This window comes from Anomaloglossus baeobatrachus, chromosome 1 (assembly GCF_048569485.1).
Source record: "Anomaloglossus baeobatrachus isolate aAnoBae1 chromosome 1, aAnoBae1.hap1, whole genome shotgun sequence".
NCBI lineage: Eukaryota > Metazoa > Chordata > Amphibia > Anura > Aromobatidae > Anomaloglossus > Anomaloglossus baeobatrachus.
In genome coordinates this window covers 526,492,025-526,505,837 of record NC_134353.1, presented here as the reverse complement: position 1 = coordinate 526,505,837, position 13,813 = coordinate 526,492,025, and the positions used below count along the sequence as shown (strand labels likewise).

The 13,813-nt window shown below is 51.2% G+C and overlaps 1 protein-coding gene across 1 annotated transcript in view; it reads right to left on the bottom strand.

Annotated features, from left to right (window-relative positions):
• Positions 1-1,104: 1,104 nt before the first annotated feature.
• The window catches only part of RIGI (RNA sensor RIG-I), a 233,708-nt gene continuing 220,999 nt past the window's right edge, over positions 1,105-13,813 (bottom strand). Inside the window, exon 20 of the mRNA XM_075316231.1 lies at positions 1,105-2,152. Coding sequence (XP_075172346.1) covers positions 1,835-2,152 — 318 coding nt within the window. The 3' untranslated portion in view covers positions 1,105-1,834. The remainder of the gene's footprint in view (positions 2,153-13,813) is intronic.

Genomic DNA, 13,813 nt, shown 5'->3' with positions numbered 1-13,813 from the left:
CCAATCTGTCATTCACCTTTCCTTTAAGTAATTTGTGGATGATCTTGTAGAGACCAACATCAGTGTCCATCAGGAGGATTGGGCAATGTTTTTTCAATATGTCACGGACTCCTGGTGCCCCATTATCTAAGGTGGTAATAAATCTATTACTACCTACATCCTTCCGGGCTTTGAGTAACTCAGATCGGTTTTTACTTATAGCTTTATGATAGGCCTTCTTGATTATGTCTTTAGGGTACCCTCTTTCCTAAAATCTGCTCATACAAGGTGACTGCGACATTTCATCAGATTTTTGATTAATCCTGTGGATAACACACCCAGATATGGGATCAGCACTATTTTAATGTATTTATAAACATCATTGCACTAATGAAAAAAAAAGAAATTAAAAAATTAAAAGCTAAATTTGTATATTTATATATTTCTATCACCTTGCTGTTTACCCGTATTTGAGGTGTAGTATATTTGTAGAATTCTAAAGGAACTATTGAATTTGCTACCACACAATACAGTTAGGTCCAGAAATATTTGGACAGTGACACAAGTTTTGTTATTTTAGCTGTTTACAAAAACATGTTCAGAAATACAATTATATATATCATATGGGCTGAAAGTGCACACTCCCAGCTGCAATATGAGAGTTTTCACATCCAAATCGGAGAAAGGATTTAGGAATCATAGCTCTGTAATGCATAGCCTCCTCTTTTTCAAGGGACCAAAAGTAATTGGACAAGGGACTCTAAGGGCTGCAATTAACTCTGAAGGCGTCTCCCTCGTTAACCTGTAATCAATGAAGTAGTTAAAAGGTCTGGGGTTGATTACAGGTGTGTGGTTTTGCATTTGGAAGCTGTTGCTGTGACCAGACAACATGCGGTCTAAGGAACTCTCAATTGAGGTGAAGCAGAACATCCTGAGGCTGAAAAAAAAGAAAAAAATCCATCACAGAGATAGCAGACATGCTTGGAGTAGCAAAATCAACAGTCGGGTACATTCTGAGAAAAAAGGAATTGACTGGTAAGCTTGGGAACTCAAAAAGGCCTGGGCGTCCACGGATGACAACAGTGGTGGATGATCGCCGCATACTTTCTTTGGTGAAGAAGAACCCGTTCACAACATCAACTGAAGTCCAGAACACTCTCAGTGAAGTAGGTGTATCTGTCTCTAAGTCAACAGTAAAGAGAAGACTCTATGAAAGTAAATACAAAGGGTTCACATCTAGATGCAAACCATTCATCAATTCCAAAAATAGACAGGCCAGAGTTAAATATTTTGTTTGGGTTTGGTTTATTTGTCCAATTACTTTTGACCTCCTAAAATGTGGAGTGTTTGTAAAGAAATGTGTACAATTCCTACAATTTCTATCAGATATTTTTGTTCAAACCTTCCAATTAAACGTTACAATCTGCACTTGAATTCTGTTGTAGAGGTTTCATTTCAAATCCAATGTGGTGGCATGCAGAGCCCAACTCGCGAAAATTGTGTCACTGTCCAAATATTTCTGGACCTAACTGTATATTCACAAGATAGAGGTGGAGTGGATGGTCTGTTCTGAAAGAAAATCAGCTGCATATATTGGAGCAATTTAAATAAAAAAGACAATTGGTTTTAGTGTGAAAACGACTTTGAGATCTTATAGGAATTTAATAAGCTCAGCTTTCAGGACGGAATAATATGAGAAAAGGCAGACATAAGACGTCATTGTGTTGGAATTGGGCTCCAAGTGTCCAAGCCTACACAAGACTCTAGAGATCTCAAGCACTTAGAAATCTCTAAATCATTTTTTCACAACTATTTTGTAACCAATTTTTGCCTTTAGTGTCCATTGGTTTTTTTTTTACTCTTGACTACCAGAGAATGGCTCATTTATTTCTCCGAGATTAAACTCGTTCATTCTAAAGTTAACTTTTACCCATTTATTGAAATAGCATTGAGATCCATCAGCATTTTCGACCACAAACTTTTCAATTTTGATGAATGGAATGTCTGGGAACATGAGGTAGCTACCCAAGATCCCCCAGTCCTCTCCACATTTGGGACTCTTGCAGTAGATTTTGTGCGATTTCCGGATTCCATCAAACACTCTTGGATTTGAATGTGGCCTTGCAATATAGCGATCTTTAAAGTCTTTATCAATCACTGTGTGATGTGAAACCTGTTGTGGAAAAAAACAGTTAACTGCTGGTAAATGGTAATTCAGAACCAGGTCTACGTTATAACCTGACAGAATTGGGTATCCAATTAGAAGAACCAGTGCTTGACATACAGCAAAAACAAAGAACTACGTGAAATAACCGCCAACCAAGATAGACTATGTCTCAACCCATCAAAAAGGTCCAGATGTCTCCAGCAGGTTCAGCAGTACTTTAGGCCTCTGCCACACTCACGTGAAAATCACACACGTGCCGAGAGACACGTATTTCCCCTGCGTGTTGCATGCAGGTAAGTACGTGTCTCTGGTACGTGCGGGACACGTGTCTTCTACGTGTGCTATCCGCGATAGCACACGTAGAACCGGTAATTTGCATACTCACGTGGTCCGCGCTGCTGTCCGTGGTGCTGATCTTCAGTCTCCAGCCCTCCCGTCTCCCCGCTGCTGCTGCTGCTGCCGGCCGCAGTGCAGTGAATATTAAATGAGAATAATGAGCGGCGGTCGGTAGCAAGTGGCAGCAGCGGCAGAGACAAGGAGGGCTGGAGAAGGTGAGTTAAAGTTTGTTTTTTTTCCTCTGACACGTGTGTTTTCTCCGGCGCGTGTCACACGGGACCGCATCCACACTACACCCGTGTGGTACGGGTGCGGGCCGTGTGACACCAGTGCTGCAGGAGAAAACACTGACATGTCAGCGTTTAGAAAAATGCACACACGTACAAACGCACACGGACACACGTTCCGTGTGGTTTTACGTGTGTGTGCCTGCTACAATAGGGTAGCATTGCTGAACGTGTCTCCGTGCCGCCGGTACGTGCAAAAAATGACAAATACGTACCGGAGGCACGGATGTGTGTCGCAGGCCTTAAATGGAAGTACACGTTTTGGAGCTTGCCTTGCACCATATTTGTTTGTTTCAGGCCTCATTCACAAGGCTGTATTTAAACACGTATGGGAGAAATGGTACCGGTATCAATCAATCAGTGTTTTGCATCAGTGTGTCATCCATGTGTCCGTTTTTACTATCAGTCATCATCAGTGTTTTTCATGGATGGTTTAATAAATAAATAACAAAGCTTCTCCTACACTTTGTAATGTTAAACACTTCCAGTACACAGACGGCATCTATATGCTGTACCTATTTGCATGGACCCATAGACTTGTATTGGCCCTTGTCATCCGTGCTGCTGGAAAAAGAAGGGAATTTTGTTTACTTACCGTAAATTCCTTTTCTTCTAGCTCCTATTGGGAGACCCAGACAATTGGGTGTATAGCTTCTGCCTCCGGAGGCCACACAAAGTATTACACTTTAAAAAGTGTAACCCCTCCCCTCTGCCTATACACCCTCCCGTGCATCACGGGCTCCTCAGTTTTGGTGCAAAAGCAGGAAGGAGGAAACTTATAAATTGGTCTAAGGTAAATTCAATCCGAAGGATGTTCGGAGAACTGAAAACCATGAACCAAAGGAACAATTCAACATGAACAACATGTGTACACAAAAGAACAAACAGCCCGAAGGAAACAGGGGCGGGTGCTGGGTCTCCCAATAGGAGCTAGAAGAAAAGGAATTTACGGTAAGTAAACAAAATTCCCTTCTTCTTTGTCGCTCCATTGGGAGACCCAGACAATTGGGACGTCCAAAAGCAGTCCCTGGGTGGGTAAAAGAATACCTCAATAACAGAGAGCCGAAAAACGACCCCTTCCTACAGGTGGGCAACCGCCGCCTGAAGGACTCGCCTACCTAGACTGGCATCTGCCGAAGCATAGGTATGCACCTGATAGTGTTTTGTGAAGGTGTGCAGACTAGACCAAGTAGCTGCCTGACACACCTGCTGAGCCGTAGCCCGGTGTCGCAATGCCCAGGACGCACCCACGGCTCTGGTAGAATGGGCTTTCAGCCCCGAAGGAAGAGGAAGCCCCGAAGAACGGTAGGCTTCAAGAATCGGTTCCTTGATCCACCGAGCCAAAGTTGACTTGGAAGCCTGCGAACCCTTACGCTGGCCAGCGACCAGGACAAAGAGCGCATCTGAACGGCGCAGGGGCGCCGTGCGAGACACGTAGAGCCGGAGTGCTCTCACTAGATCTAATGAATGCAAATCCTTTTCACACTGGTGAACTGGACGAGGGCAAAATGACGGTAAGGAGATATCCTGATTGAGATGAAAAGGAGATACCACCTTAGGGAGAAACTCCGGGATAGGACGCAGAACCACCTTATCCTGGTGAAAAACCAGGAAAGGGGATATGCATGACAGCGCTGCAAGCTCCGACACTCTTCGGAGTGAGGTAATTGCCACAAGAAAAGCCACCTTCTGCGAAAGACGTGATAAAGAAACATCCCTCAGCGGCTCGAAAGGTGGTTTTTGAAGAGCCATTAACACCCTGTTAAGGTCTCAGGGTTCCAGCGGACGCTTGTAGGGTGGAACTATGTGGCAAACTCCCTGCAGGAACGTGCGGACCTGCGGAAGCCTTGCCAGGCGCTTTTGAAAAAATACTGAGAGCACCGATACTTGTCCCTTGAGAGAGCCGAGTGACAAACCCTTGTCCATTCCGGATTGAAGGAATGAAAGAAAAATGGGTAAGGCAAAAGGCCAGGGAGTAAAACCCTTATCAGAGCACCAGGACAAGAAGATCCGCCACGACCTGTAATAGATCTTGGCGGACGTTGGTTTCCTGGCCTGTCTCATAGTGGCAATGACATCCTGCGATAAACCCGACGACGCTAGGAGCCAGGACTCAATGGCCACACAGTCAGGTTGAGGGCCGCAGAATTCAGATGGAAAAACGGGCCTTGTGACAGCAGGTCTGTGCGGTCTGGAAGCGCCCACGGCTGACCCACCGTGAGATGCCACAGATCCGGGTACCACGAGCGCCTCGGCCAATCTGGAGCGACGAGAATGGCGCGACGACAGTCGGATCTGATCTTGCGTAACACTCTGGGCAACATCGCCAGAGGAGGAAACACATAAGGAAGTCGAAACTGCGACCAATCCTGAACTAACGTGTCCGCCGCCAAAGCTCTGTGATCTTGAGACCGTGCCATGAAGGCCGGGACCTTGTTGTTGTGCCGTGACGCCATGAGATCGACGTCCGGCGTTCCCCAGCGGCGACAGATCTCTCGAAACACGTCTGGGTGAAGAGACCATTCCCCCGCATCCATGCCCTGACGACTGAGAAAGTCTGCTTCCCAGTTTTCTACGCCCGGGATGTGAACTGCGGAGACGGTGGAGGCTGTGGCCTCCGCCCACAGCAGAATCCGCCGGACTTCCTGGAAGGCTTGACGGCTGCGCGTGCCGCCCTGGTGGTTGATGTACGCGACCGCCGTGGCGTTGTCCGACTGTATGCGGATCTGCCTGCCCTCCAGCCACCGATGGAACGCCTTTAGGGCTAGATACACTGCCCTTATCTCCAGAACATTGATCTGAAGGGAAGACTCTATCGGAGTCCAGGTTCCCTGAGCCCTGTGGTGGAGAAAAACCGCTCCCCACCCTGACAGGCTCGCGTCCGTCGTGACCACAGCCCAGGATGGGGGCAGGAAGGATTTTCCCTGCGATAGAGAAGTGGGAAGAAGCCACCACTGAAGAGAAGTTTTGGCTGCAAGGGAAAGAGAGACGTTCCTGTCGAGGGACGTCGACCTCCTGTCCCATTTGCGGAGAATGTCCCATTGGAGTGGGCGCAGATGAAACTGCGCGAAGGGCACTGCCTCCATTGCTGCCACCATCTTCCCCAGGAAGTGCATGAGGCGCCTCAAGGGGTGTGACTGGCCCCGAAGAAGAGATTGCACCCCTGTCTGCAGCGAAAGCTGTTTGTCCAGCGGTAGCTTGACTACCGCTGAGTGAGTATGAAACTCCATCCCGAGGTAAGTCAGTGATTGGGTCGGTGTCAACTTGGACTTTGGGAAGTTGATGATCCACCCGAACCGCTGGAGAGTCTCCAGAGCGACGGTCAGGCTGTGTTGACACGCCACCCGGGAGGGTGCCCTGACTAGGAGATCGTCTAAGTAAGGGATCACCGAGTGGCCCTGAGAGTGTAGGACCGCCACAACGGATGCCATGACCTTGGTGAAGACCCGTGGGGCTGTCGCCAGGCCGAAAGGCAGTGCCACGAACTGAAGGTGTTCGTCCCCGATGGCGAAACGCAGGAAGCGTTGATGCTCGGGTGCGATCGGCACATGGAGATAAGCATCCTTGATGTCGATTGATGCTAGGAAGTCTCCTTGTGACATCGAAGCGATGACCGAGCGGAGAGATTCCATCCGAAACCTTCTGGTGCTCACATGCCTGTTGAGCAGTTTGAGGTCCAGAACGGGACGGAATGATCCGTCCTTCTTTGGCACCACGAACAAGTTGGAGTAGAAGCCGTGACCATGTTCCTGAGGGGGAACGGGAATCACCACTCCTTCTGACTTCAGAATGCCCACAGCCTGAAAAAGTGCGCCGGCCCGAGATGGGGGCGGAGATGTTCTGAAGAAACGAGTCGGAGGACGAGAGCTGAACTCTATCCTGTAACCCTGAGACAGAATGTCTCTCACCCATCGGTATTGGACATGTGGCCACCAGGCGTCGCAAAAGCGGGAGAGCCTGCCACCGACCGAGGATGCGGTTCGGGGAGGCCGAAAGTCATGAGGAGGCCGCCTTGGAGGCAGTGCCTCCGGCGTTTTTTTGGGGGCGTGACTTAGACCGCCACGCATAAGAGTTCCTCTGGCCCTTCTCTGGCCTGTTGGACGAGGAGGATTGGGACTTGGCTGAGGGCCGAAAGGACCGAAACCTCGGTTGTATTTTCCGTTGCTGAGGTCTCTTCGGTTTGGACTGGGGTAAGGACGAGTCCTTTCCCTTGGATTCCTTAATAATTTCATCCAATCGTTCGCCAAACAATCAGTCGCCAGAAAACGGCAAACCGGTTAAGAACTTCTTGGAAGCAGAGTCTGCCTTCCATTCGCGTAGCCACATGGCCCTGCGGACTGCCACCGAATTAGTGGATGCTACCGCTGTACGGCTAGCAGAGTCCAGGACGGCGTTCATGGCGTAGGACGAAAAAGCCGACGCCTGAGAAGTCAAAGACGCAACTTGCGGAGCAGAGGTACGTGTGACCGCATTAATCTCAGACAGACAAGCTGAGATAGCTTGGAGTGCCCACACGGCTGCAAAGGCCGGGGCAAAAGACGCGCCTGTGGCTTCATAGATGGATTTCACCAGGAGCTCTATCTGCCTGTCAGTGGCATCCTTGAGCGATGAGCCATCTGCAACTGATACTACAGATCTAGCCGCCAGTCTAGAGACTGGAGGATCCACCTTGGGACATTGAGCCCAACCCTTAACTACGTCAGAGGGGAAGGGGTAACGTGTGTCATTAAGGCGCTTAGTAAAGCGCTTGTCCGGAAATGCTCTGTGCTTCTGGACAGCATCTCTGAAGTTAGAGTGATCGAAAAACGCACTCCGTGTACGTTTGGGAAACCTAAACTGGTGTTTCTCCTGCTGCGAAGCCGACTCCTCTATAGGTGGAGTTGGGGGAGAAAGATCTAGCACCTGGTTGATGGACGCTACAAGGTCATTTACTATGGCGTCCCCTTCAGGTGTATCAAGATTGAGAGCAACGTCAGGGTCAGAGCCCTGAGCTGCGACGTCCGCCTCATCCTCCAGAGAGTCCTCAAGCTGAGACCCCGAGCAGCGTGAGGAAGTCGGGGAAGATTCCCAGCGAGCCCGCTTAGCCGGTCTGGGACTGTGGTCCGTGCCGGAGTCCTCCACGTGAGACCTAGGGGCCACCCCGGGAGCACGCTGTGGCTCAGACCGAGAGGGGCCTGGAGGCGATGATCCAACAGTGCCCGGGGCCTGTGTAAGGACCGGTCTGGACTGCAAGGCTTCTAGTAGCTTGGCAGACCATTTGTCCATAGACTGAGCCATGGATTGTGAAAGCGACTCAGAGAGTTTCTCAGCAAAAACTGCAAACTCTGTCCCTGCCGCCTGGACAGGGGAAGCAGGAGGGTCTGCCTGAGCCGAGGGGCCCACTAGTGCCCGAGGCTCCGGCTGAGCAAGTGCAACAGGGGTCGAGCATTGCTCACAGTGAGGGTAGGTGGAACCTGCAGGTAACATAGCCGCACAAGAGGTACAGGTTGCAAAAAAACCCTTTGCCTTAGCGCCCTTGCTCCTTGTGGACGACATGCTGTTGTCTCCTAGGAGAGTGATCACTGAGGGTATATAGCCAAAAGCAAAACAACCCGGCCGAACAGAGAAAATATATACAAATATATATATATATATATACTCCGGCACCCTAGGGGGACCAGCACCGGGTGACCGGTGTGGCTTACCGACCGCCCAAAGCGGTGTGTGTCCACCAGATTCCCTGCCTTAGGTCTCCCAGAGCTGCAGAGCTCGTTCCTGAAATCCTCCACCGGCAGAATGTGTGTAAAAATGGCTGCCGGAGCTCTCAGGGGAGGAGGGAGCCGTGGGCGGCGACTAGTAAAGTGCGGGAATCTGGTGCCCCACAGTGATCAGTGAGGGGGGGGGAGGAAACCTAAAGTATGCTCCAGCCCTCACTGTCGACGTCAGGTCGACCGTCCCGCCCTTACCCCTGACTGGCAGGCCAGGGGGCGGGAGTTATGGTACTAGGCCGCAATGAAGCCGGGGACTAAATTTAATACCGCGGCCGACAAACAGGCGCGGTCGGCGCGGAAGTCCCGGTCGTCACAAAACCAGCAGCTGCTGCAGCGTCTGTGAAACAAGCGCTCCATGCACCGTCCCCATGGGGACACAGAGTACCTTTAGATGCAGGGCCCTGTCCCTGAGGATACAAAGTCTTCTGTCCGGCAGATTCCCACAGGGGCTGCGGAGGGAGCCCGGTCCCAGTGAATGGATGACCGGTCAGGATCCCACTTCTCCCAGAGCCTCTAAGGGATGGTGAAGGAAAACGGCATGTGGCTCCAGCCTCTGTACCCGCAATGGGTACCTCAACCTTAACAGCACCGCCGACTTAGTGGGGTGAGAAGGGAGCATGCCGGGGGCCCTGTGGGGGCCCTCTTTTCTTCCAACCGATAAAATCAGCAGCTGCTGCTGACTAAAATGGGAGCATGAGTGGATGTGTGCCTCCTTCCACACAAAGCATAAAACTGAGGAGCCCGTGATGCATGGGAGGGTGTATAGGCAGAGGGGAGGGGTTACACTTTTTAAAGTGTAATACTTTGTGTGGCCTCCGGAGGCAGAAGCTATACACCCAATTGTCTGGGTCTCCCAATGGAGCGACAAAGAAATGGACATGTCTCCACGTGTTTTGTATGGAGGCATGGTCTGTGCAAAGAAGGGAATTTTGTTACTTACCGTAAATTCCTTTTCTTCTAGCTCCTATTGGGAGACCCAGACGATTGGGTGTATAGCACTGCCTCCGGAGGCCACACAAAGCAATTACACTAAAAAGTGTAAGGCCCCTCCCCTTCTGGCTATACACCCCCAGTGGGATCACTGGCTCACCAGTTTTAGTGCAAAAGCAAGAAGGAGGAAAGCCAATAACTGGTTTAAACAAATTCACTCCGAAGTAACCTCGGAGAACTGAAAACCATTCAACATGAACAACATGTGTACCCGAAAAACAACCAAAAATCCCTAAGGACAACAGGGCGGGTGCTGGGTCTCCCAATAGGAGCTAGAAGAAAAGGAATTTACGGTAAGTAACAAAATTCCCTTCTTCTTCGGCGCTCCATTGGGAGACCCAGACGATTGGGACGTCCAAAAGCTGTCCCTGGGTGGGTAAAGAAATACCTCATGTTAGAGCTGCAAAGACAGCCCTCCCCTACGGGGAGGCAACTGCCGCCTGCAGGACTCTTCTACCTAGGCTGGCGTCCGCCGAAGCATAGGTATGCACCTGATAATGTTTGGTGAAAGTGTGCAGACTCGACCAGGTAGCTGCCTGGCACACCTGTTGAGCCGTAGCCTGGTGACGCAATGCCCAGGACGCACCCACGGCTCTGGTAGAATGGGCCTTCAGCCCTGATGGAACCGGAAGCCCAGCAGAACGGTAGGCCTCAAGAATTGGTTCTTTGATCCATCGAGCCAGGGTGGCCTTAGAAGCCTGCGACCCCTTGCGCTTACCAGCGACAAGGACAAAGAGTGCATCCGAACGGCGCAGGGGCGCCGTGCGGGAAATGTAGATTCTGAGTGCTCGCACCAGATCTAACAAATGTAAATCCTTCTCATACCGATGAACTGCATGCGGATAAAAAGAAGGCAAAGAGATATCCTGATTAAGATGAAAAGAGGATACCACCTTCGGGAGAAACTCCTGAATGGGGCGCAGCACTACCTTGTCCTGGTGGAAGACCAGGAAGGGAGCCTTGGATGACAGCGCTGCTAGCTCAGACACTCTCCGAAGAGATGTGATCGCTACCAGAAAAGCCACTTTCTGTGACAGTCTAGAAAGTGAAACCTCCCTCAGAGGCTCGAAGGGCGGCTTCTGGAGGGCAACTAGCACCCTGTTCAGGTCCCATGGATCTAACGGTCGCTTGTACGGGGGTACGATATGACAAACCCCCTGCAGGAACGTGCGCACCTTAGAGAGTCGTGCTAGACGCTTCTGAAAAAAGACGGATAGCGCCGAGACTTGCCCCTTAAGGGAGCCGAGCGACAAACCTTTTTCTAACCCAGATTGCAGGAAAGAAAGAAAGGTAGGCAATGCAAATGGCCAGGGAGACACTCCCTGAGCAGAGCACCAGGATAAGAATATCCTCCACGTTCTGTGGTAGATCTTAGCGGACGTGGGCTTCCTAGCCTGTCTCATGGTGGCAACGACCCCTTGGGATAATCCTGAAGACGCTAGGATCCAGGACTCAATGGCCACACAGTCAGGTTCAGGGCCGCGGAATTCCGATGGAAAAACGGCCCTTGGGACAGTAAGTCTGGTCGGTCTGGTAGTGCCCACGGTTGGCCGACCGTGAGACGCCACAGATCCGGATACCACGCCCTCCTTGGCCAGTCTGGGGCGACGAGTATGACGCGGCTGCAGTCGGATCTGATCTTGCGTAGCACCCTGGGCAAGAGTGCCAGAGGTGGAAACACATAAGGGAGCCGGAACTGCGACCAATCTTGCACTAAGGCGTCTGCCGCCAGAGCTCTGTGATCGCGAGACCGTGCCATGAAGGTTGGGACCTTGTTGTTGTGCCGGGACGCCATTAGGTCGACGTCCGGCCTTCCCCAGCGGCGACAGATTTCCTGAAACACTTCCGGGTGAAGGGACCATTCCCCTGCGTCCATGCCCTGGCGACTGAGGAAGTCTGCTTCCCAGTTTTCTACGCCGGGGATGTGAACTGCGGATATGGTGGAGGCCGTGGCTTCCACCCACATCAGAATCCGCCGGACTTCCTGGAAGGCTTGCCGACTGCGAGTCCCCCCTTGGTGGTTGATGTATGCCACCGCTGTGGAGTTGTCCGACTGAATTCGGATCTGCTTTCCTTCCAGCCACTGCTGGAAGGCTAGTAGGGCAAGATACACTGCTCTGATCTCCAGAACATTGATCGGAAGGGTGGACTCCTGCTGAGTCCACGTACCCTGAGCCCTGTGGTGGAGAAAAACTGCTCCCCACCCTGACAGACTCGCGTCTGTCGTGACCACCGCCCAGGACGGTGGTAGGAAGGATCTTCCCTGTGATAATGAGGTGGGAAGAAGCCACCACTGCAGAGAGTCTTTGGCCGTCTGGGAAAGGGAGACTTTCCTGTCCAGGGATGTTGACTTCCCGTCCCATTGGCGGAGAATGTCCCATTGAAGTGGGCGCAGATGAAACTGCGCAAACGGAACCGCCTCCATTGCCGCCACCATCTTCCCGAGGAAGTGCATGAGGCGTCTTAAGGAGTGCGACTGACCTTGAAGGAGAGCCTGCACCCCAATCTGTAGTGACCTCTGCTTGTCCAGCGGAAGCTTCACTATCGCTGAGAGAGTATGAAACTCCATGCCAAGATACGTTAGCGATTGGGTCGGTGACAGATTTGACTTGAGAAGTTGATGATCCACCCGAACGTCTGGAGAGTCTCCAGTGCAACATTCAGGCTGAGTTGGCATGCCTCCTGAGAGGGTGCCTTGACAAGTAGATCGTCCAAGTAAGGGATCACAGAGTGTCCCTGAGAGTGCAAGACTGCTACCACTGCCGCCATGACCTTGGTGAACACCCGTGGGGCTGTCGCTAGACCAAATGGCAGAGCTACGAACTGAAGATGGTCGTCTCCTATCACGAAGCGTAGAAAACGTTGGTGCTCTGTAGCAATCGGCACGTGGAGATAAGCATCTTTGATGTCTATTGATGCTAGGAAATCTCCTTGAGACATTGAGGCAATGACTGAGCGGAGGGATTCCATCCGGAACCGCCTGGCGTTCACATGCTTGTTGAGCAGTTTTAGGTCCAGAACAGGACGGAATGAGCCGTCCTTTTTTGGCACCACAAAGAGATTGGAGTAAAAACCTTGTCCTTGTTCCTGAAGAGGAACAGGGACCACCACTCCTTCTGCTCTTAGAGAATTCACCGCCTGCAGAAGGGCATCTGCTCGGTCGGGATGTGGGGAAGTTCTGAAGAACCGAGGTGGAGGACGAGAACTGAACTCTATCCTGTACCCGTGAGACAAAATGTCTGTTACCCACCGGTCTTTGACCTGTGGCAGCCAAATGTCGCAAAAGCGGGAGAGCCTGCCACCGACCGAGGATGCGGAGGGAGGCGGCCGAAAGTCATGAGGCAGCCGCCTTGGAAGCGGTACCTCCGGTTGCTTTCTTGGGGCGTGAGTGAGCCCGCCAGGAATCAGAGCTCCTTTGCTCTTTCTGAGTCCCTTTGGACGAGGAGAATTGGGGCTTGCCCGAGCCTCGAAAGGACCGAAACTTTGACTGCCACTTCCTCTGTTGAGGTTTGCTTGATCTGGGCTGGGGTAAGGAAGAGTCCTTACCTTTGGACTGTTTAATGATTTCCGCCAATTGCTCACCAAACAGTCTGTCTCCAGATAATGGCAAGCTGGTTAAACATTTTTTAGAAGCAGAATCTGCTTTCCATTCCTTTAACCACAAGGCTCTGCGCAAAACTACAGAGTTGGCGGAAGCCATTGCGGTACGGCTCGTAGAGTCCAGTACCGCATTAATAGCGTAGGTCGCAAACGCAGTCATTTGCGTAGTTAAGGACGCCACTTGCGGCACTGCTGGACGTATGAAAGAGTCCACCTGTGCCAAACCAGCTGAAATAGCTTGGAGCGCCCACACGGCCGCGAATGCTGGAGCAAACGACGCACCAATAGCTTCATAGACAGATTTCAACCAAAGGTCCATCTGTCTGTCATTGGCATCTTTAAGTGAAGCCCCATCCTCCACTGCAACTATGGATCTAGCTGCAAGCCTGGATATTGGAGGGTCCACTTTTGGACACTGGGTCCAGCGTTTGACCACGTCAGGGGGAAAGGGATAACGTGTATCCTTAAGACGTTTGGAAAAACGCTTGTCCGGATAAGCATGGTGTTTCTGGATTGATTCTCTGAAGTCAGAGTGGTCCAGAAAGGTGCTCAATTTACGCTTGGGATACAGGAAATGAAATTTCTCCTGCTGGGCAGCTGCCTCCTCTGCTGAAGGGGCTGGGGGAGAAATATCCAACAGCCTATTGATGGCCGCTATAAGGTCATTTACCATGGCGTCACCATCTGGCGTATCCAAATTGAGT